This window comes from Capra hircus, chromosome 17 (assembly GCF_001704415.2).
Source record: "Capra hircus breed San Clemente chromosome 17, ASM170441v1, whole genome shotgun sequence".
Taxonomy (NCBI): Eukaryota; Metazoa; Chordata; class Mammalia; order Artiodactyla; family Bovidae; genus Capra; species Capra hircus.
Window position 1 is genome coordinate 2,867,365 of NC_030824.1, and position 21,948 is coordinate 2,889,312.

At 51.6% G+C, this 21,948-nt stretch overlaps 1 protein-coding gene across 1 annotated transcript in view; it reads right to left on the bottom strand.

The window, feature by feature from the left end:
• Positions 1 to 21,948, bottom strand: part of ZNRF3 (zinc and ring finger 3) — a 145,266-nt gene that overhangs the window by 11,707 nt on the left and 111,611 nt on the right. The window contains exon 3 of the mRNA XM_018061043.1: positions 171 to 245. Coding sequence (XP_017916532.1) covers positions 171 to 245 — 75 coding nt within the window. The remainder of the gene's footprint in view (positions 1 to 170; positions 246 to 21,948) is intronic.

Genomic DNA, 21,948 nt, shown 5'->3' on the forward strand with positions numbered 1-21,948 from the left:
TCTCGACACACTCGCTTTGGAGGACGACGTGCAAACATGGATCACTAATGAGGGCAGACAAGCACAAGGGCCCCGAAGACCCAGGTGACACGACCGTGAGAAGCCAGGCTAAGTAAGGGAGGTGCTTCTCTCAGGGGCCCTGCAGCCTTGGCCTGGCCCCAGGAGCCTACCTGGTCAATAGCTTCCGGGTTTTCGGACACATCGAAGATGACAGCAGTGGCTCCCCGCTGCACAGCTCGCTTGGCCTAGAAGAGTGAGAAAGAGCCTGTATGGACGTTCCCAAAAAGCTAGCTTTGGAAATCTGACCTGTATTCGAATGCAGAATGTGATGGTCATGAACTTACGTGACTGGGAGAGTTACCAACTTTCCTACGCCTTAACTTAAGTGAAAGTCTCTGTCACATGCCACTCTTGGCGACCCCATAGGCTATACGGTCCGTGGAATTCTCCAGGTCAAAATACTGGAGTGAGTAGCCTTTCCGTTTCCTTTACCAGTGGATCTTCCCGACCCAGGAATCAAACTGGGGTCTCCTGCCTTGCAGCGGATTTTTTACCAACTGAGCTATCAGGGAAGCCCAAGCCTCAACTTGCCTTTTTTTTTTTTTTTTAAAGAAGGGTGTGGGGAGTGGGGTGGGGATGGAGGTGGGTAGGCAACAGTGCCTTGTTCAGTTGAACCTGAGAACTAGATGAGTTAGAAATGGTGAAAATAAATAACTGGGTACTCAATTAACCTCTGTCTCCCTCTTCAGCCTAAGCCTTAACGTCAGACTACAAACTGACAACCTGCCCCGTCAGCATAAAGGTACTGGTTTCAGTAATTTCTGCTGTGAACGCAGGGCCACTGGCAACAAAAGCACATGCCTTTGGTCCTTGTCTTGTGGTCCTCCTTCCTCCCCATGTCGTCCAGCCCTGCAGTTAGAAGAGCCTGTGACTATGTCCAAGGTAATCTCAAAATGGTCCGTTTTAATAACAGACATGAGCTGAAGACCTTTGGAGATGCTGTCGGGTGGGGGGAAAGGCTATGAGAAATAATTGTAAATGGGGATTTAGAGCTGTTGGCTGCCAAACCTGGCCGCACATCAAAAACCACTTGGGGAAGTTTGTCAAGCAGATTTCCTGGCTCAGACCACAGAGCCTGATTCAGCAGGGCTGGAGTGAGGCCCAGGAAACTGAGTTCTGAAAGTTTTCTGAGGATTCAACCATTTGGGGGAACTACTGATCAGACATGAAATGTTTTAGGAACAAATGAGAAGCGGTGGAATTCTGTTTTGGGGGGTGGAAAGGATTCCTTTCCATCCTGGTGAACCTTCTAGTTTCATGTCCAGCTAAGGGAACAACAGGGTAAAGCTGAGGAAGAATCAGACATAATCCTTGCTTTTAAGAACCTGAATCTTGTTAGGGAAGCAAGACTCCTCCAAAGGTGAGGGGTGGGAGAAGGGACCAAAATGAAAACCCAGCCTTCTGTAAGATGGACAAATGATGGCCAATACTCAGAGGTCAAGAAAGCCTCTATGGGCCAGACTGCTTGAGAAAGAACTAAAGCTGAATTCCTTCCGTAGAAATAATCACTACATGGATACAGTATGGGAAAACCACACTGAGCCTTAGGCTGGAATGTGGCTAGGGCAATGCTCCATCAGCCCACCAGAGGGCAGGCTTGCCCCACAGCTGCTACAATAAGGCAGCTCCCTGTACTTGGTACAAGCAGGACAGTGAACCCTTCCGCGGGATACAGCGAAGCCCTCCGCATGTTAACGAGCTCAGGCACCTGAGTGCTGTCCTTGTTCTGCTGAGGACCCCTTCCCGTTGGACTGAGATTCGCTGTACTTGGTCTGCTCTGCTGCTTGCCAGTGCCACCCTGGTTCCCCACTGGGCACGCCCCCATCAGGAGGAGCTCCTGGGTGCTGTCCCTGGCTCTTCCAGACGGGTCACTAAGTCTCTTTCAGTCCCCAGCCTCAGTTTCCCCACCGGTAAAAGGAGGATAGAGCCTGTGTCGTGAGGACTAGTCTCGGCCACTCAGAGGCGGCGGGCTGTCCAGAGGGCTGCAGAAAGAGCTGTGATGTCTGTCACCTGCCTCCAGCGAGAGAGCATGTGATGTCCCTGTGAGAAAGTTTGGAGCCAGATGGTGTCACTTTCCTCCATAAAGCTGTTTAGGGGCACAGACCCCTTTGCCCGAGGTCAGCAGGTCTTCGGGGGTCCCAGTAAGTGGGTGCCAGTCTTCTGCTCAGGGGGTGTGTGAGTCACCCAGTTGTGTCCACCTCTTTGCGACCCCATGGACTGTAGCCCACCAGGCTTCTCTGTCCATGGAATTCTCCAGGCAAGAATACTGGAGTGGGTTGCCATGCCCTTCTCCAGGGAGTCTTCCTGACCCAGGGATCGAACTCCTGCATGGCAGGCAGATTGTTTAACAAGGAAGATCCTCCTGGCCTTGTTCATAAACTGGCTGCCAATGAGGAAATAAACAGGATCTCTCATTCCTTTACTGGCTTTCAGTCCCTGCATATCAGACAGCACCGGAGGGGACTGGGTATGCAGCTCTGTCTTGCTTGGGAGCTTCAGTGGAGGGCGGGCCAGTCTCCTGGTTTCTTTCATGAAAACAGCAGGTCAAGAACATGGAGCTTAAATCCTGTTTATAGCTCAACTGCAGACACAACTAGGTTAATACACAGGGTCCAGGGCACCAATATTTTGTTTGAGAAAACAATCATTCTCACAGTTGGCTTACTTTAAAAATTAGGTTTAATGTAAGCTGCTGTTGAAGTAAGGCTGTATTTGCTGCACACAGGACTGGACACGAGGGGGGTCAGGATTACGTTCAGAACTCACTTGTCAGGAGCAGGCTTGGGATTTAAAATGTTGTTGTTGTTGGGTCTGACTCTTTGTGACCCCATGGACTGTAGCCCACCAGGCTCCTCTGTCCATGGGATTTCCCAGGCAATAGTACTGGAGTGGGTTGCCATTTCCTCCCCCAGGGACTGAACCTGTTTCTCCAGCTTCACAGGCCAATTCTTTACTACTGAGCCACCTGAAAAGCCTGGGTTTAAAAATAGGCCATGGATGATCTACATTTTGAAAATGACACATTGATCATACTATTCCCAAAGCAAATGAAAAAACGTACTTGGTCACACAGTTCCCCCTCCCCCCACATTTTCAGTTTAAACATGGCTGCGGCGTCTTGAACGCTAGATCTTTCGTGTCTTCTGTAGACAGACTTGGGCCGGAGAGATATTTCAACACCTCATCTTTATAAAGTCACACACCCAGTGTCCAAATTTCTCAAACTGAGGCTGTTTCAATGGATGTCTAGGGAAGACGCCTTCTGGTGGACGCTTCTAGTCAGTCATTGTAGCTGAACTTAGCTGGAGAGGGCAGTTGCCCCTGATCTGTGCACAGACTAGATTAAGAAGAGCTTGAGAAGGGTGTGGGCAGCAGAAAGCAGGTGGGAGGACCAGGCCAGGCCTCCCAGAAGCAGCCGGAGGCCTGGCTTACTGATCTCTGCCCACCCTTCCCTGCGCCCCACTCACACGGGCACGTTCCCACCCTCCGGCACGTTCCCACCCTCCATCACTGCCGCTGCTTCCACCAGGCCAGTGCAGGTCGGCCCCAGCCAGCAGGTGACCACAAGCCCCACAGCAGGATGTGGACTAAAAGGTTGTCACGGTTCCTTATTTACCTTTCCAGGCCTGCTAGACCCGAGGCGACAACGTCCACAGCCAGAGACATGTCACGAAAGCGCCAACATCTGCAGACTTATGTCTTGCAGAGTACAAAACGTCAAGCTCTAGAAGACAGGATCTTACGTGACTGGCACTTACTGCAACACAGGACCCCTGTGGTTATTCAATAAACACTTATTCTGAATGAGAGCAAGTTTGCCTGGGACTGTGCTCTCGGGGGCCTGCTCCCTGAGCGTGGACTGTCTTCCCCCACCGGAACTGCTTCTATCGATATGCTCGAGTCTTGAATTTCCGGATTCGTATTGTGCATTCTGCTAATAGTCCCACTACCACCTTGTAGGTGGAGAGGCCCACAACCTAGAGTCTGCTTGGGTTTCGATTGAATTCAGGAATTCCAACCAGGGATGGACCTGGCACTGATCCAGAGTGTGCAGTTACACCCAGACTGGGTTTGGGGCCTGGTCCTACACCACACCGGGGCTTCCCAGGTGGCTCCGTGGTAAAGAATCCGCCTGCCAGTGCAGGAGCCACCGCAGCTGTGGGTTTGACCCCTGGATCAGGAAGATCCCCTGGAGGAGGGCATGGCATCCCACTCCAGTGCTCCTGCCTGGGACCATCCCATGGACAGAGGAACCTGGTGGGCTACAGTCCATGGGGTCGAAAAGAGTCAGACATGACTGAGCGCATACACAGATTCCCACCCCGTAGCTCCCCTGCAGAGCCCCTGGGAACAGACCGTTTCTTCTGTGGATGTGGGGTCCCCAGTGCTTAAACTTTATTGTATGAAAACTTTCGGTGGAATACCACCTGAATTGGACATAACCCAAAAGATGGCCCACAATCTCTCCTTTGTCCCTCACGCCTGGCCAGAGCATAAGCCAGGAAGCTGGACTGTTAGCATTGATACAAAGACTTGTGTCTTCAACCTCTTACGGGAAGTTCTGACATACGGGGGCTTCAAGCAGACTTTTTCTTTATTTGTCTCTATTGAATATAAGTCTGTGTTCTGGTTTTTTTTTTTTTTTTTTTTGCACTTATCATAATCTTCCAACAAGTCATTTAAAATTTTTGTTAATATCTTTAAGGCTGTGATAGATCCCTTCAGATACCCTGCTCACTCATATCTTTTTGATATTTGGGCTATTTCAGTTTTTTTATTCTTATAGTTAATGCCATGTTGAATGAATCTTGGCTTACAGGTCCAAATCTCCTAGGATGGAGGCCTAGGGCCAAAGAAAATGAAGATTATTAAGAATCTTTATACAATCCACATAAGATTTTAGTACTCCTCCTTATAAACCCACTAACTCTTAATTTATCTGCAGCAAGGACAAGATAGGATGACAAGGACAATAAAAGACAAATTTGGGTCAACAGATTTAACTTCTGGATAAAGTAGCACATTGGGGAGCTGGCTAGGAAGGGAGCTGGTCTGAGAGATACTTCACACGTGTAAAGACCTCCAGAGTGAACTATAATGAGTATTGAATCTTACCTAGCCTACTGATGCTTCAAGGTCAAGTTCATGTGCAAAGCCTCCCACCTAAGACTGGTAAATGCTTCTCTTCAGTCAGAAGTAGCTCTTACCCCTGAGTTCTAATACCTGTAAAGATTTCTCCTCTGCCACTTACCACTTTCTATGATGCATTTTCCTCTGCAAAGGTGACCTTCTTTACTATTTTTTGCAATTAATAAAAGTAACATGCTTGACATGAAAATTCAAACATAACTCAGAAGTTGAAAGCAAAAAATAACCGACTTAGTACCTCCTCAAACCCCAGCTTTATAATATAACAACAGTGTGGTTTATATCCTTCCATGTGCTTTTTTTTTTAATTCATGTTATCAGCAGGCATAAAATGCATACGTATATATACACTCACATATGAAAATATACTTAAAAATAAATTGGATGTATATAATCTGTTCTCAACTGTTTTCCCCCTTATCTCAACAATTTACTCAGCAACATTATGTGCAGTGATGCAAAAAAGCGTTTTCCTTCTTACCAGCTACATATAGCCTTCCATTACTGGGTGGACCGCCTCTCTGCCAGGCATTCAGGGGCTCTCTGCAGCTTCTCCATCAGGGTCAGTGCTGTATGTACAGGCTTGTACTCACATTCTGGTGGCATCCACTCCTTACATCGCTACACGTGGTCCTGTGGAGTCAGATGGCGCTAACATCTCACATGTAATCGTCTTGGCTGGCTGCTAGGCTCACCCACCCTGGGGTCTGTGGAGCCAGGACGTACATCTGACCCGTGTCGCTGCCCAGAAAAGCCTAACAGAGCAGACCGCCCTGGGCGGGCGCAGCCCATCCTCGACAAATTCACATAGTAGGCGGTGGCAGAGTTTAATTCTGTTTGTGGTGCCATTTATGACTTTATTCGTTCGATGGTAGTAATTAACCAGTTACTGTGGGTGCTAGGCCGGGAGGATGAACACGGTGAGCAGGACCGTGGCCGCCCCGTCCTCACGGAGCGTCCGTTTCACCAGCAGTGCTGGGGCAGGCCTCGCTGAAGAGCCTTGGGGGAGTTGTAACGAAAGGTCTGAGTGTTCTGTTCCGAGGGCCAATGAATTAGAAATGACCTGCCTGGAGCCACCGATCCCATGTTCCTATAGTAGGTCTCAGGGGATGAGACACCGTCCTGATCAGCATCCTTTGAGAAATATCACGTGTGCTAAGGCTCTCAGCTACCTGGCAGCCCCAGTTTTTTCGACACAGGACCCTTTCTGCAGCAACTTCTGTCCATACCTTTCCTTCCACAGGAGAAGCTTTGGGACCCAAGGCTCTGTGCAAACGGCTGGCTCAGGTGACAGGAGTCTCACTGCCTAACTACGCCCTGGCTCTTAACGCATGGTCAGAGGGGGAGGGATGAGCCAGAATCTACATTTTGATCTGGAAGACAATGTCTAAGGAATATACCCACTGCAGCTTAAAGGAGGTGGTCCCTGGTGTGAAAACACTCAATTAACAGTTGACCCTCGAATAATGCGGGGGTCAGGGCGCTGACCCTCTGCACAACCGAAGGGAAATCACCATGGATCTTAGAGTCACCCTCTGTATACTCGGCTCCTCAATCTCCAAGGTTCCTTCACGTCCATGGTTCCGTGTTCACTGATTCAACCCCCTGGGTTATGCAGCACTGTAGTACTGACCACTGAAAAAACCCATGTCTAAGTGGACCCATGTTCAAACCTGTGTTGCTCGAGGGTCAGCTGTATACAGTGCAATGTGGCAACTACTTAAGAAAGCCAACTGTGTGCCAGGCACCCCAGGAAGGATCCAAGCCAGGACCTTCTAGAGGTGTTTGTCTTCACATACCTGCTGTTGTCCTGGGACGGGGAAGAGCTCTCGGTCGGCAAGCAGCAGGGTAAGGGCACTGAGGTCTCTCCCTTTCTTACTCAAGAGTGTTCACATGCAGCCCTCCTCCAACATGCACAGCAGTGTGACCCACAGTGGCAGAAACCACAGTCGTGGGGAATCAAGATGGCACCAGAGGCCCAGGGCTTAGTGCCCATGACCTGGCATCAGCTTCCTGCTTCAGCGGGGCCCCTGAGTTCCTTCTGCAGCTGTTCCTGGGGCAGAGCTCACTGTTCCAGCTCAGGCTGATAGAGGTGTGTGTGCCTACCCTTCGCGCGGTCCTGGCCTTCCTATAGCCAGGGCTCTCTCTGGAGAGAGGTGCCCCAATGAGCGCCGTCCAGGGGCCAGGCTGAACCACACCCCTTTGCCCTCACCCCACTGCTCAGCTGCTCACCAAGTTTTGCTGAGTCCATCTTCCACATCCATTCATTTTCCCAGCCCCACTGCTGCCACCCTGTACCGGACACTAGAGTTCTCACCTAAGTCACAACCACCACCCCCCAAGGGCTCCGTAGCCCACCCTGCCTGCCCCCACTGCCCCCGACACCCCACAGGGTCTCCATGCAGCACAAGAGGGCATTCTCTGAATTGCAGACCTGCCCTGCCCCACTCTCCCGTATGACTCTGTGATGCTCTTCGTATAAGACGTGAGCTCTGTTTAAAAAATGGGTAACCACCAAGGTCCTACAGTACACCCAGGGAACTCTGTTCAATGTCACGCAGCAGCCTGGCTGGGAAGGGAGTTTGGGGGAGAACGGATACGCATGTGTGTATGGCTGAGCTCCTCTGCTGCCCGCCTGGAAGTAGCACGACACCGCTAATCGGCTATCCTCCAAAACACAATAGGATGTGACCACTCCGGCTTTTTGCGGGCTCAACCCACCAGCCCCGGAGCCTGGCGAGGCGGGGCTTCTACAGTTCCTTGCCCACCTGCTGGGGAAACACGCTGCCTCTCACCCACAGCCAGCCGGGCCTCCTCCAACTCTCACAGCCTCAGGTGTTCCTCTCCGCACCCTGGCCCGCCCGGTCCCACTGGAACAGCTCTTGTGACATCACACTGTCACTGTTTACTTAAAGTGCCTCCCTCACTAGAGGGCAGCCAAGGCCTCAGACTTCTTTCCCGCTCCATTCCCAGAATCCAGCAAAGAGCCTGGCACAGGGTAAAATGGCCTAGAAACGTCTGTTGATTGACCTAAAAAGGATGAGCTTTCGCCCCAGGGGTTAGCATCAAACACGCAGATCCCTGCTGTTCCAAGCACGGCCTGCAGCTCGCTCCAGGCCACCTGGTCTCCTGTTTCCTCTGACTCTTTCTGAGTGGCGGAAGGTTCATTCTCTACCAGATCTTCTCGGAAGTCAGGATCCTCCGCTGGGCAGATGCTGGCGATTTGGTTTCTTATAAGCTGCGGCCGGCTCTTCTGCTGCAGCGCTTGCGTACAGGCCTTCTATTGGTGGTTGGTTCTAACTCAGGAATTATTCTCTCTGGGGAACCTCTACCCCAGTCCCTGAGAGTGACTCTGTCTCACTGGGGATCTTCATGGGGTCGCAGCCCTCTTGTGAGCAGGTCTCTGATGTTAGGGCACTCGTCACATCTGTCCCTTCTACTCCCGGGAGGGACATAAGCCTCCCTGACAAGTCTCAGCAGAGGAGAGCTGAGCAAACCACCACCTCCAGGTATATGCGCGGGCACAGACGGCAGGAGATGTGCATTTTCACTGTCCTCTCATTGCTTAGGAAAACCTGCCCACCCACCCTGCTACCAAGATCCCAGAACTGGTGGCAGATTCCGAACCCCCAGACTCAAACGTGCCCTTGGGCAGAGCCACGAGACACCAAAAGTGCAGGCTTGCGAGGCTCATCCACCTGAGGTCTGAACCTCCAGGCACAGTCCCTGCCAGGAACGCAGGGCCCCTAACAAGCCCTGCTCAGGCTGCCACTGGGACAGGGGCCTGTCCACACACAGAGACCACCAGCCAGACGCAGAGACACCCTGCCTGACGCTCACCAGTCTCTCTCGGCTGGTCCCACCCCAGCACAAACAAGCCAGAGCTCCCCAGGTCCCTGCGTGCCCCTCCCTCTAGACACCGCTAAGTGGATTCTAAAGCTGCCCTCCTCACTTTTTCCTTTCCTCCTCCTCCCCTGTGTTCTCGGCTGAGTGACCACCCAGGCACGGGGCTCTTGGGCTTTCTGGTCCACCGCTGCGCCTGAAGCATGAGTCACCGCACGACAGGGGACACTCTTTGCCAGCCGAGGGGGCTTGCAAGGCCTGTCTCACCAAGTGCCCTGTTTTCCTACAGAAACCTTTCATTCCATAGGAAATGAGGTCACACACCGGTGCCCATGGGTAACCGGTGAGAAAAGCCTGGTGCCAAGAAGGGGGTGGGCGTCAGAAGAAGTGGCCAGGAAAAAAAAAAAAAAAAAACGACCGTAACACTCTAACCGGGCAGGGGGCAGGGGAATCACCTGCTCTGGGGCGGCGAGGTCTGCAGGGGAGGGTTAGGAGGGAAAGAAGGTGGGGAGGGGCACAGAGCTTGAAAAAACAACCTGGTTTCGTTTACAGTATGCAGGACAGATAGGGTAGTTACTAAACAAAATTTGCAGGGCCATGTGTCTGGTTTACTGCCACGACTTGGAGCCCCTAATCCACTGCCTAAAGGGAGACCAACGCAAAACAGCTCCAACCCAGTGAGGGGGTGGGTGTAGGGAAGTGGGGGTGTCGGGCGGCCAGGCGGGCTCACCTTCCTGGCCGGGAGGAGGCGGATGGGGGAGGCGGGTGGGTGGCGCGGCCCGGCCCGCTCCACTGGCTCCTGGCTCCGGGGCTTGGCTGCAGCCCGGCCTGACCTTCCAGGTTTCCCTGGCCGCAGATCAAAGCGCCGAAGCCACAAACACCGCTCAGAACTCCGAGGCCCCGCGGCCTCCCCCTCCCCCCACGCCGCGGGGCCGTCTTCGGGAGGGCGGGGGTTGTGGGGGGCCCCGGGCTCCCATCCGGCCTCCTCTGACCCCACCCCGCCGGCCGCGCCCCTCCCGCCGGGAGAAGGTATTTCTCGCCATAATTAAAGTCATTAAGCCCTCCCGGGGCTCGCGTCGGCTGCGGGTTCCGAGCTCCGGAACGAAGGTGATGCATTTTAAGTCCTAGTGAAGATTATGCCGATCTACTTAGGAGACATGTAGCAGCGAGAACTCAGCGGTTAAGTTAGTGGTTAAGGCTGCCTGCGTTTAGTGTTATTTATTCTCAAAATATGTAGCAGCCCCAGTTAATTTCTCCTAATTAAAGGAACCGGCAGGATAGGCTGGGGGCCGCGGCCGTGTCACGGCGCCATCACCGGGTTGGTACCCTTCACGAGCAGAAAACGAACGGAAATGCGTTTCCCTAGATCTTAATCTTTCAGAGACATTTAGACCAGTTCCAAGAAACACAACGATCCTCTTTGTTTTAACACCTTGACGAGGAGCACCCAAACCGGGGAAGCTGTCCACGCCCTCCTGCGCCACTGCGCTGCCGGGTCAAGAGGTGTTGCGGGGGAGGGGGGGGCAACCTCCGCAGGTTGGGTTGTTCCTCGGGAGATGGCCGTGCCTGCGACAGAAACTTCTCGAAGGACTTGTTAGCTGCTATGTTGGGTTGATGAGTTTCCAGAAGCCCCACTTCAGGCCAGATTTTATAAAGTCAGCAACTAGAAACTTCAAAAAGGACCACCCCCTTCTCTGCATACGGCTGCTAACGCTTGTTTAATATAAACAAGTGTTAATTAGGTGGCAGGATCGGGCTTAACAACAACAGTGCCTGCAGAGTCTGAAGACCCGACAGGCTCCCTTCCACTAGGAGAGCAAAGGCCGGACTCCTCGCAGAGAGAACTACCAAGTCTGGCGGACTTGCTTCTCAACCTTGGCAAGTCGTGGGGTGCAGGGCAGCCTGCAGGCCTGGGCCCCTGCCCTGGAGATGCCTGTTTCATCTGTTCAGAAGGGAGCCCCCCACTGCAGGATTCTTCTGAGTTTCTCAGTCAGTTTTAAAATTCAGACAGGGCCAAGGTATCACTGAGTCATGAGCTGCACGAAGCCTCTGGGGTGCCTGTCAGGGGCATATTCTGAGGCCTCTCCTGGTTCAACTGGACTCAGATAGGTCCAGAAGCTAGGTAACCAGCATCCCAGGCAAAACTGCTGATGAGGCAGAGGAATTCCTGAATCAGGTGGCAAAATGAAAACAAAAACAAAAAAAAAACAACCCTAGGATAGTCTGATTATATGTTTTCTTATTTTTATTAAGAGGAAGGGAATCTGGATGAAAGAATTTCTGCATGCCCCAGGCAGGCTTGCTCTTCCCATCTGTGGGGCTTGGGGGGAAACTAACAAACCTTTAAATAAAATAAATGCTACCATCTTGAGGGCCTCCCAGGTGGCTCAGTGGTAAAGAAATCTGCCTGCCAATGCAGGAGACTTGGGTTCGATCCCTGGGTGGAAGACCCCTTGGAGGAGTAAGTGGCAACCCACTCCAGTATTCTTGTCTGGAGAACTCCATGGACAGAGGAGCCTGGCGGGCTGCAGTCCATGCAGAGCGTTGGGGGCGACTGAGCACACTCACATCCATGTCCTAACACATACACCTTCACAGAGACTCGAAAGGCCAGGTTCTGACTGAAATTTCTCCAACTCCTCGGAGTTCATTGCCGGAATGTTTCGGTGTGGAGAAAGCTGACCCCAGGCCCACCGTGCCTTTGAGGCAGGGGGTGTGTGTGGGGGGGGGCAAGCTTGTGCACATGCGAGGGGTCACCCCAGCCTCGAGGCCAAACTCCACCCACCCTCCTTGGGAAGAGGGCTGTGCTGCCAGGGTACCCTGCCCCAGGAGGAGGGTCCTGGAGGAGAGGACTGCAAGGTCCTGGAAGCCAGCACAGGGCCATCTTGGGAGAGATCTGGGATACTGGAAACAATTTAGAAGGGGGCTTCCTCTTGGATTGTCTTCGAGTGGCCAGAAGCTGTAGAAGCTGGGCCTCCCCCACCTGGTCTTGGGACATGACTGCCCCAGAGCATCAGAGAGGGAAAGTAACGTGTTATGTAAGGGCGAGGCAACGAGTGCTTTCAAACAGCACTCACCCTGCAACAGCACGTCAGCAGGTGAGGTGGGGCTCGCTCCTGGTTTAGAGCTGGACGGGCAGTGGTTACACGATACAGCCGTGGTATCGTGGGGAGCTGATAACGTGACATCAGCCTCTCTCCGTAATCTGAGGCTAGAGAAATACTCATGGCATCCTGCTGCTGCTGCTAAGTCACTTCAGTCGTGTCTGACTCTGTGCGACCCCACAGACAGCAGCCCACCAGACTCCTCCGTCCCTGGGATTCTCCACACAAGAACACTGGAGTGGGTTGCCATTGACTCCTCCAGAGGATCTTCCCAACCCAGGGATCAAACCTGCATCTCTTGTGTCTCCTGCGTAGGTAGGCATGAGCCGTTGGGGAAGCCCCACCCACTAACACCTTATGTAAGTATTCTATTTCCCAACCCCACAATGAAGTTCCAGCTATCTCTTATCCTAACCCAGCTGGATTCCCCCCTTTAAAACTCCCTTTACAAACACCATGTAGCTCACACAGTCGACATGAAGTGGGGTGGCAGGGTGGAATGTCTTATGTACAGGTTAGCTGCTTTGAAAGCTCATGACTGTCTCAGTCAGAAGCCGTTCATTCAGGAGGCAGGCCCACTGCTCTCTAGGCAGTGCAGGCTCACAAACAGTACACCCTCACTGTGTCATTCTTAAGGCTCTTCTGAGCTTGTTTCGCATCGGTCCTCCCCTGTGTACCCTACTGCCGTGATTCCTTGTATCTGTGACTTGTATTAGAATATCGTTTCATCATCTCTTAACTTTACACTAAAGTCATTTACAGCAGCAACAGAACCACACCTCTCCCCCCACCCACCTTGGGTAGAGTTGCCAGGTGCCCCTCAGCCCAGGGAGGGGTTTCATGACACCCCCCCCAACCACGGTGGCCCTGAGGAAGAACAGTAGCTAGAAGGTGACTTGGGAGTGGGTGGCTGACCTGGGTTCTTTTTAGCCCTGCTGGTGTCTTAAAAAAAAAAAATCCAGCTCACCTCCCCAGCTCTGACTGTGAGCACCTGCACAACGGGGATGATGCTAACAGATGAGACGAGAACGCGCCTGGCATGCGGTAAGCACTTCGGCACTCTCTCCATATCGATGCAGTAGGTATGCGAGGAGTGTCTCCTTGGGGCCCTTGGCCCTCCCCGTGACCGCCTGTGTGCAGGCTTCCTCTCCTCTCCAGGTCCCTCCTGCAGGTCCAGTTCCCACACAGAGCAGCAGGCACTCTGCTGGACTCACAGGGACTGTACCTGTGGAAGGTTCTGGAAGTCAGCGTGACTGTGCTGCACAGCGTGGACACACAGGCACAGAACCAGGAGAAGGTGGTCAGTAACACGTCTGAATGTTCTGGGAGCCCCTTAAAAACACAGGGTGGGGGTGGGCCCTCCCTGGAGACCGGGGGCCCAGGGTGGGAGGTAGACCCCTCCTCTGTAAGGCTGAAGGCTCCCTGGGTTGATCCTTGGGCACAGCTGAGAGCTGGACCACCAGACTGAGACCCTGAGGAGGTCAGAGGATGGGGCGGTGGGAGGGTGCTTCTCAGCCCTAGCTCACCCATCCCTTGTCCACAGCCAGCCCCCCGAGCCCAGCCCCAGTCCCAGGACAGCCTGATTCCTCTCTTAGTTGGGCTGTTTGGTTTCTAGAAGCCTGCTTAGGCTGCTGTAACTCAGACCTAAGGAAAGCGCTCAGAAAAATGTGCTTCAAGGCAATTGAGCTTCTTTCGATGTCTGGATGAGGAAATGATACGTGCCCCACTCCCCCACCAAGCAGGAGGCTGAAGAGTCCAAGGTCAAAGGTCTGGGGGGCAGTCACTATCCCAGGCATCCTCCGGCAGGGTACCTGGGACCCCACAGGGAGCAAATGTGCCAAGGCCCTCATGCAGGGCCAGGGAAAGGGGCTGTGGGCACAGAGCAACTCCCTACCCTGTAAGGGGCAAACTTTAGGGTTCACTGCAGAGGATCTCCCGGGGCCCAGGGGCCTGCACACCCTGACTGGACAGAGCAACAGAATGAGAGTTCCAGAAGAGTCTTCTGTGATAATAGGATGATGAAAATTCAAGATGAGAATCTCAAGGATTCCATTTCCGAAGTCCTGTTTTTCTTCACAAGACCCATGCTTTCTTGAACAGTCTTCAAGCACAACCTGAGCCTAGTTAGCCGAGTTACAGAACTGGGATCCCACCTGCCCACCTCAGATCCACTTCCCTGCGGAAAGTCAGGACAGCTGTGCTGTTGGGAGCCCTGGTGGGAATGGGGACTGGGGGTGTGGAGGGGGACACTGGCGGGAGCAGCTGAGATAGTGGGGGCAAGCTAGAAAACATCATGGGAGCTCGTTCAGCCCAGAAAGGCCATATTCTAGTGTCTAATTCAAAGAACAAGCCTTATAAGCCCGTCTCTATAGACCAGCAAGCTGAAGGCCATGTGGAAAGTATATCTGTGTTTTTCCCCCCAATGCATTCCAGGTCTGGCGCTCAATAAACAGCCACCACAATGGTGGTGGTGATGGAAGGGGAGGGAGACAAGCTGAGCAGGCACCGAGCAGGCCTTCCTCAGGCTGAGAACAGACCCGAGCTGGAGGAGAAAGAGGTTCCTGTGCATCCCTACCCAGCATCAGGGTGGCGGCAGCAGTTACTTCCTGGGTCCACAGTCCCGTCCTGCCCACCGCCTGGGCTGCAAGGCAGTCGGGGGTGGTCACTCGCCTGTGCAGAGCTTGCAGTATCCTGACTAGAGAAAGGGAGCTGGACCAACAGGGGAAACAAGTGGATCGAGAGCCCAAGCCTGTGGGACCACTACCTTGAGGGATGCTCCAAACAGATGCTCCACAGAGGAGCTGGCATGGGGGGTGGTATGTGCTGTGGGCTCGAGTGGCTGGGAAGGGCTTTGGCAGCCAAGCTGCCCAAATGAAGAGGAAGGGAAGGCTGGCTGGGAGCTGGACACGTGGGGTGCTGGCTGAGGCCGAAGACCTTGCAGACACCATCAAGTCGTATGAAGGGAAGAGGTGATGCTCTGTAACGCAATGGTGGTTACACATCACGGTCCCCTCCCAAGGCCACTGTGGAAATACTGACTACTTCTTTGTCGCTGTCGTTTAGTCGCTCAGTAGTGCCTGACTCTACAGCCCCATGGACTGTAGCCCCGCCAGGCTCGTCTGTCCTTGGGATTTCCTAGGCAAGAATACTGGAGTGGGTTGCCATTTCCTCCTCCAGGGGATCTGCCCTACCCAGGGATCCAACCTGCATCTCCTGTACTGGCAGGTGGAGTCTTTCCCAGTGAGCACTGGGGAAGCTTGACTACTGCTGCTGCTGCTGCTGCTGCTGCTGCTGCTGCTACTAAGTCGCTTCAGTTGTGTCCAACTCTGTGCGACCCCATGGACTGCAGCCTACCAGGCTCCTCCGTCCCTGGGATTTTCCAGGCAAGAGTCCTGGAGTGGGTTGCCATTGCCTTCTGCAGCTTGACTACTACTTACCAACTAACTCTCTTTTTCTCTCGATAGCAGGCAGCAGGCCCACAGGTTAGTTTCCAGCACACAGCGTCCAAGAGCCTCTATGGTTTACTGACATTTCTGGATCACTAACTAAAATTGCACTTTTTTCTGGGAGGCGTGCCCTGACCCCTACACAAGGCTCAGTTTGCTTGCTCTGTGCTTACAGGCAAATGTGTAATTCTGACGGTCTTCCCCAGGAGTTATTTACAACACACGTATTTCTTGAGTGCCTACCGTGATGGTACAGTCATATGCTGAGCAGGCCCAGTCCTAAAAGATTTAATCCCTCTTAGCTTGGAGCTGCAGCAGTCACACTGGGGGCCCTGTATGCACAGCAAGAAATACTCCTTGAATGAAGGAAAAACAGGAAAGAGGGGAAATAGGGAGAAGAAAGGTGCCTGCTGACAGGGCCCACGTGTCTCCACTTTACGTCAGACCTCAACTCATCATCCCGTGCAGGGCATACTGCCTCGGAACCCTCACTCAGCAAATACTAAAACATCTCTTCGGTGTGAACTCTCATAGCCGACAACAAATACACGGGCAATTATTGCTTCAAGAAGGCAGATTTTAAAGTGTAGTTTGATGGCCTTTCACTGTGCCAAAAATTAAAAAAAAAAACCAACAGTTAATGACTTTGAAAGTCGTTTATAATGAAAGAGACCAACGGGACTGTGAACCACAGAAAGGTGGGGTTGGGCTGGATCGCTTCCTTTGGTCAATAATGGGTCGATGACTGTGTCATTAAGAAGAGGACTTCTTGCAAAGGAACAGCTTAATCCCAGGAAAAGGAAAGAGTAAAAAGGTTACATTAAGGGAATCAGGGATAATCTCTATCAATTACCCAGAGCCTTTCCTGTTGGGGAAGTCTCAAAAGAAGAACAGGAAAAGAGCTGGGTCACGATCCAGGTGCTTACGCTTTGTTTCATGATCCGAGAGCTTGGCGGGCTGGCTTGTGGTAGGTAAGTGGAGAGGGCTGAAACAACCAGTGGGCGTGGGTGGGGGGTGCGGTGGGTGTATGTTCAGTCATGTCCCACTCTGCGACCCCACGGGCTCCTCTGATGGGATCCTCCGGGCAAGAACACTGGAGCGGGTTGCCATGCTCCCCTCCAGGGGATCTTCCCCACCGGGGATTGGGAACCTTTGTCTCCTACACTGGCAGGTGCTTTCTTTACCACTGTGCCATCTGGGAAGCCCGTGTAACCCACCCACCCCACCCCCGAAAAACAAGCAGGTGATTGTAGAATATGCCAGGGCTGGTCCAGGAGGCACCCCACCATCAGGCAGGCAGGCAGTGGGGGGCTGGCTGGCCTCGTTTTGAAGCTAAACAAGTCAAACTGCGTTCCCCCGCGGGAGGCTGGCTGTTTGGAAGGACCAGTGAGCCAGATCCAGAAGAGAAGGTGAGGCTGCTTCTCGCGGGCGCCAACATGGCCCAGCTGAGGAGCTGCCACAGTCCTCACACAGAGGGACCAAGGGGGCCTCTGAGGCAACGCTGACCTCCTCGACTTCGGTCCATCTGAATCGATCAAGTGCCCCTCGGTCCTGGAACGGGATTAAACAGCACCTAGCCCCACGTCCCAGACTTGCAGAGGATGCGGTGACTTCCCGAGGTCAGGGCACGCTGGCAGCGGGGGAGGGCGTTCAGCTCACATCCTGTCGGCCCTGCCCCCCACTTCTCTGCAGTCCATTAAGTCGTGTCATGTCTGAGCTTTCCTTTTGGGAGAAAATCAAAACTCAGGGGCATCCAATGGTAGTTTTCCAAAAATAGCTGAAAGATATATTTAACCGGTATCTATGTGTTAGAACATAAGTATTTTGCATATTATTTTAAGCAGTCGTTTACTAGAACATTCCTACACTAAGAGGTCTGAAACCGAACATTTAAGGAAAGAGCTGTTAAACTGATCTGTGAAAGGAAGACAGTGAACTGTAATGAACTCAACAGCAGACAGGTGGATGTTAGCTTTAAAGGAGATGGAGTCTTGAAGTGTCAATTCAAATAATTTCAAGTGAATTGAGTTCATTATTTTAAAAAAAATCCTAAAGTGAGTACTTTTGAAACAACACAGGGGTCCCCTCATTTCCGCCCCATATACTGAATTTGCTTCTACTGGGCATTTGCATAGCTCAAACTTAAAAATATAAAAGAGAGCTGACTGAAGTCCAAGCTTCTCTCAGAGCACCCAGAGCCTGCTCTTCTGCCAGCCACACCATCGCAAAGCCCAGAGCCCCCTGTCATGAGAACACGAAGATGGGCTATGTTCAGATTCAACCGTGGGCAGGGCTGAAGCAAGACTCACAAGTACTGGGTTCCCCAAGCCCCACAGCCTGACTTCAGTTTGAGCCCCCAAGGGAAAGGGTGCCCAGGATCAGGGTCTGACTGACAGTCAGGAGGAGCTTAGGTTTGGGGGTCGCGTTAACCGCTAACAGATGAGGTTATAGATTAACTCATTGCTGGCATTAGTTGGTTAATGTACAATTTGGTAGGTAACTTCAATAGTCCTGGGCCAAGTTCAGAGGGGAAAAAAAAAGAGCAGTGTTCCCTTTTCTCATTTAAAATTTTAAAAGGAATAAACTGCTGATACAGTCAACATGGATGAATCTCAAAGTATGCTAATTATGCTGAGTGAAAGAAGTCAGATTAAAGAGTACATATTATATGATTTTATTCATATAAAGTCAAATTAATCTACAGAGGAGAAAGCAAATATTGGTTGTCTGGGGACTGGCAAGGGACAGAGAGAGAAGGGGCAGGGAAGGGTTTCAAAGAGGCAAAAGGGAACTTTTTGGAGCAATAGGAAGTTCATATCTTGACTCTGGTCCTAGTTTCACGGATGTGTGGGGTGGGGGGGCGGTGGTAAAACTTATCAAATTGTACACTTCAAATACGTACTGTCTATTATGTCTATTATACATCAATAGAGAACTTAGAAGTGGGGGGGAGGGGAGAATCCGGAAACATTCTTTCCCCATTATTGGTCTTAACTGCGTAAAAGCAAAAATTTTATGACACAGATAGCTTTCATCATGTGAATGCTGTTAGCATTAGCTGATATAGGAAAATTCTAAAGCTGGTTTTAAAAATTATCCAGACTGAGGAAGATTAAGACCTCCTTCTGATACATCACGTCTCAACATTCTAAAACCAATCCACTCTTGGTGAATCTGGATGAATGGGAAAGCTGGGCCAGCAGTCCCGAGCCCCCAGGACTCCTGGGTCAGTAGGCGGGAGAGAAGATCACGTGTAGGGGGGATGATCAGGACTGGAGGGGATGGGGGGTGGCAAGTGTCCCTGCGCACTTGCTCCAGCTGCCCACAGTCCTGGGAGTCTAGTGGCCTGAACGATTTTTTAAAAATTGATAAGGCGGATAAGAATCCACTTGCCAGTGTAGGGAACAAAAGATTCCCCAATGAGAAGCCCCCGCAGTGAGAAGCCCGACCACCACAGCGAAGAGTAGCCCCTGCTCACCGCAACTAGAGAAAGCCTGCTCGGAGCAACAAGGACCCAAGCACAGCTGAAAATAAATTGTTATTTGTTTAAATTCCGGACTCTCTGACTTCCTAAATAGGTGCCCGTGAGTTCGTTGTTTCTATCTGACTCGCAGGCTTCCCGCTCGGGGAGCAGTGAGCCAGCGATAGGACTCTGTAAGATGGTTCAGGGGATCAGACAGTTCATGGGTGCAGAGTGCGTGGCACGGTGTGAGCACCCTGAAGGCACCAAGGAACAGCAGCTAGGATCTAGTCTCAAATGAGTCATGGTGCTAACAAGTGTTGATTGCTGCGAATCAGACAATGCTGCTTTGAGAGAAAGGAGTTTGAGTTCTGAACTGGGTATGTCCATGCGTTTAGGAGTCGCTTTAGCTTGCTGTCATGAAGACAAGTGGCACCGGCTTTGCCCTGTGCCACCTTTAGCTTTCGTCTGGAGCAGAACCGAAACAGTCTCCTCCACAGTTAGGTGAGTTGTCAGAATTTAAAGTGCTCCACCATGATCTCCCATCCTTCCTGGGTCGATTACGAGTTACACGGTTGACCCAAAACATCAAATAGTTCCTCTGATCAAGTGTTAACAAGAAATTCACACCTGTCAAGGGAGACAGAAAAGAAAATCCGGCCACAATACTTTGTGGCTCCTGCCATCAGGAGGTAAAGAGTTTAAGTCTACAGCCCTTGGACTTGAGCTTGGTCCTATCGTTGTCTTTGGCCAATGGTTGGTTAGCACATATGATGCCTGCAGAGGCTTGCTAAGTGCCTGTGCATTGGGCTCGCTCTCTTCTGCTGCTGGGAACCCTGAGATGACCACGTGAAGGAACCTGGGCCAGCGTTCTGGCTGATGAAGACCATTTGTGGGGCAAAGCACGGCTCTCCTGGTTTACCTAGAATACAGGGACCAGACCGTCTTCTCTAGGCAACATTTCTCTCCCATTTCAAGTCTCTTGGATGAAAAAAGGTTGCAGAGGCAGCTTTGTGCACCACTGGGCATGCTCCTTAGAACAAGGGGAGCTTTGCCCAGAGGGACATTTCTCCAGCTGAAGTCACGTTGCTTGAGATACCGTACCCTGCCCACCCCCCATCCCACCCCTCACTGCTCCCCAACATAAGCCGCCTTCAGCCAGGTCAAGTTCTTTAAATCAGAATATGAAGAGTTTTATTTGAAACTCCTTGGTTAATCAGTAATCACTTAAATGCTAAGAGGTCACTCGCATAAAAGGAACAAATGCACTTCTGTTTCCACCACCTCTAACAGGTAATTTGCAAAAATCCCTAAATTCAAGCTTTATCTCAAGTCTCATTAAATTAACTCTTGAATTTAAGTCCCTTAAATTAACCTTCATTGAACAAGTGAAAGGATGGCTTCGTTCAGGCTTTTCCTACTATAATTATTCAGTGTTAGCAAGACTTTACTTAGCAGAACAAAGGAAGTGGGTTCTAGTGTAACCTTTTATTTGCTAGAGCGCCCATCCCTTGCTCTGGCAAAGCCTTGCTTCTCATTCACTTTTTTTCTAAAGAGAAAGTTCTCTAGCTCATTACAGCCTGTGTCCACACTTGTATCTACCTTGGGTGGTCAGACACCACATCACCTTCACAAATGCACTTATCATCATGGGCTGAGGGGACCAGGGTTGGTCTGGTCTCTGGATTTTCAGGCGACCGCGAGGTCAGTGCACCGGAAGCTCTGCCGTGAACTGTGGCCATGACTTTTGCCAGGATCACAGACATCATCTAGGGATGACCGGCTGACCTCTTGCAACATTATTTAATTCAGAGTAAAAGACACAGCTTTCACCAGCCAAGCTGGTTTTCACTGCAATAGCTTGGGGATGTTTTTTTCTTCTCCCCTTTCTTTCCTTCCCTCCCTTCTTAAAGCCACTGGGAGAAGGAAAGAAAAAGTCTGGAAGGAAGGATATTAACCCAAAGCAATACACTGAAACCTAAGCTTCAATTAAAGTTTTCGCTTGTTTTAAAATTTATTTATTTAGCTGTGCTGGGTCTTAGTTGCAGCACGCAGTATCTAGTCCCCTGACCAGAGATCGAACCCAGGTCCCCTGCATTGGGAGCGCAGAGTCTTAGCCACTGGACCACCAGGGAAGTCCCTCCATTCAAGGTTTGGTTAAACTTTGGGTTTCTTAGGCTACAACTAGCCATTAAGGAAAAAAAAAACCCCACACAGTAAGTTTTAGGCAATTATTAGAATAAAGGTTTTCCATACAGCACATCATTTCACAGCACACCCTTTAACAGCACCCAACACATTAGATAACTTTTAGAGGATCTGAAAGAAGTTGACACCAAATAATCAAGTATTAACAGATAATATTTAACAGGATACCTCAAATAAGTTGTTAACTTTCTGCAAGACTCAAGTGCTCTCGCTCTATCACTTGGCAGATGAACATATATGGAAGCGAAGTTCCATTTGATGGTTAGAAAGTGACAGGAATCACAGGAATCAAGAGTGCGGCCCCCCCACACAGCAGATGTTTCAAAGAGCAGGTGCCGGGTTGGGCCGGTGCGGAGGCGGGCGCGTGGGACGTGGTGAGAGGTGTGGGAACCTTGACTCTGGCAGCGTCTCCGCTCAAGGCAGCCTATGTGCAGAGACGCCCCAGCCAGCCTCCCACCCGTTTATTGGTCTCAAGATGCACATAACAGCTTGTTGTGTGTGTGTGTGTACTTGCCAGGGGTCTCTGCGCCCCTTCACTGCCCACCAGCCCCCTGTGGGCAGGGGACCTATCTATCCGAGTTACCACTGTATCGGCAGCGTTGAGCACAAGACTTGGGACCTGGGATCTTCCCAATGGCTCAAGCAGGTGAAGAATCCGCTTGCCAGTGCAGGAGACACA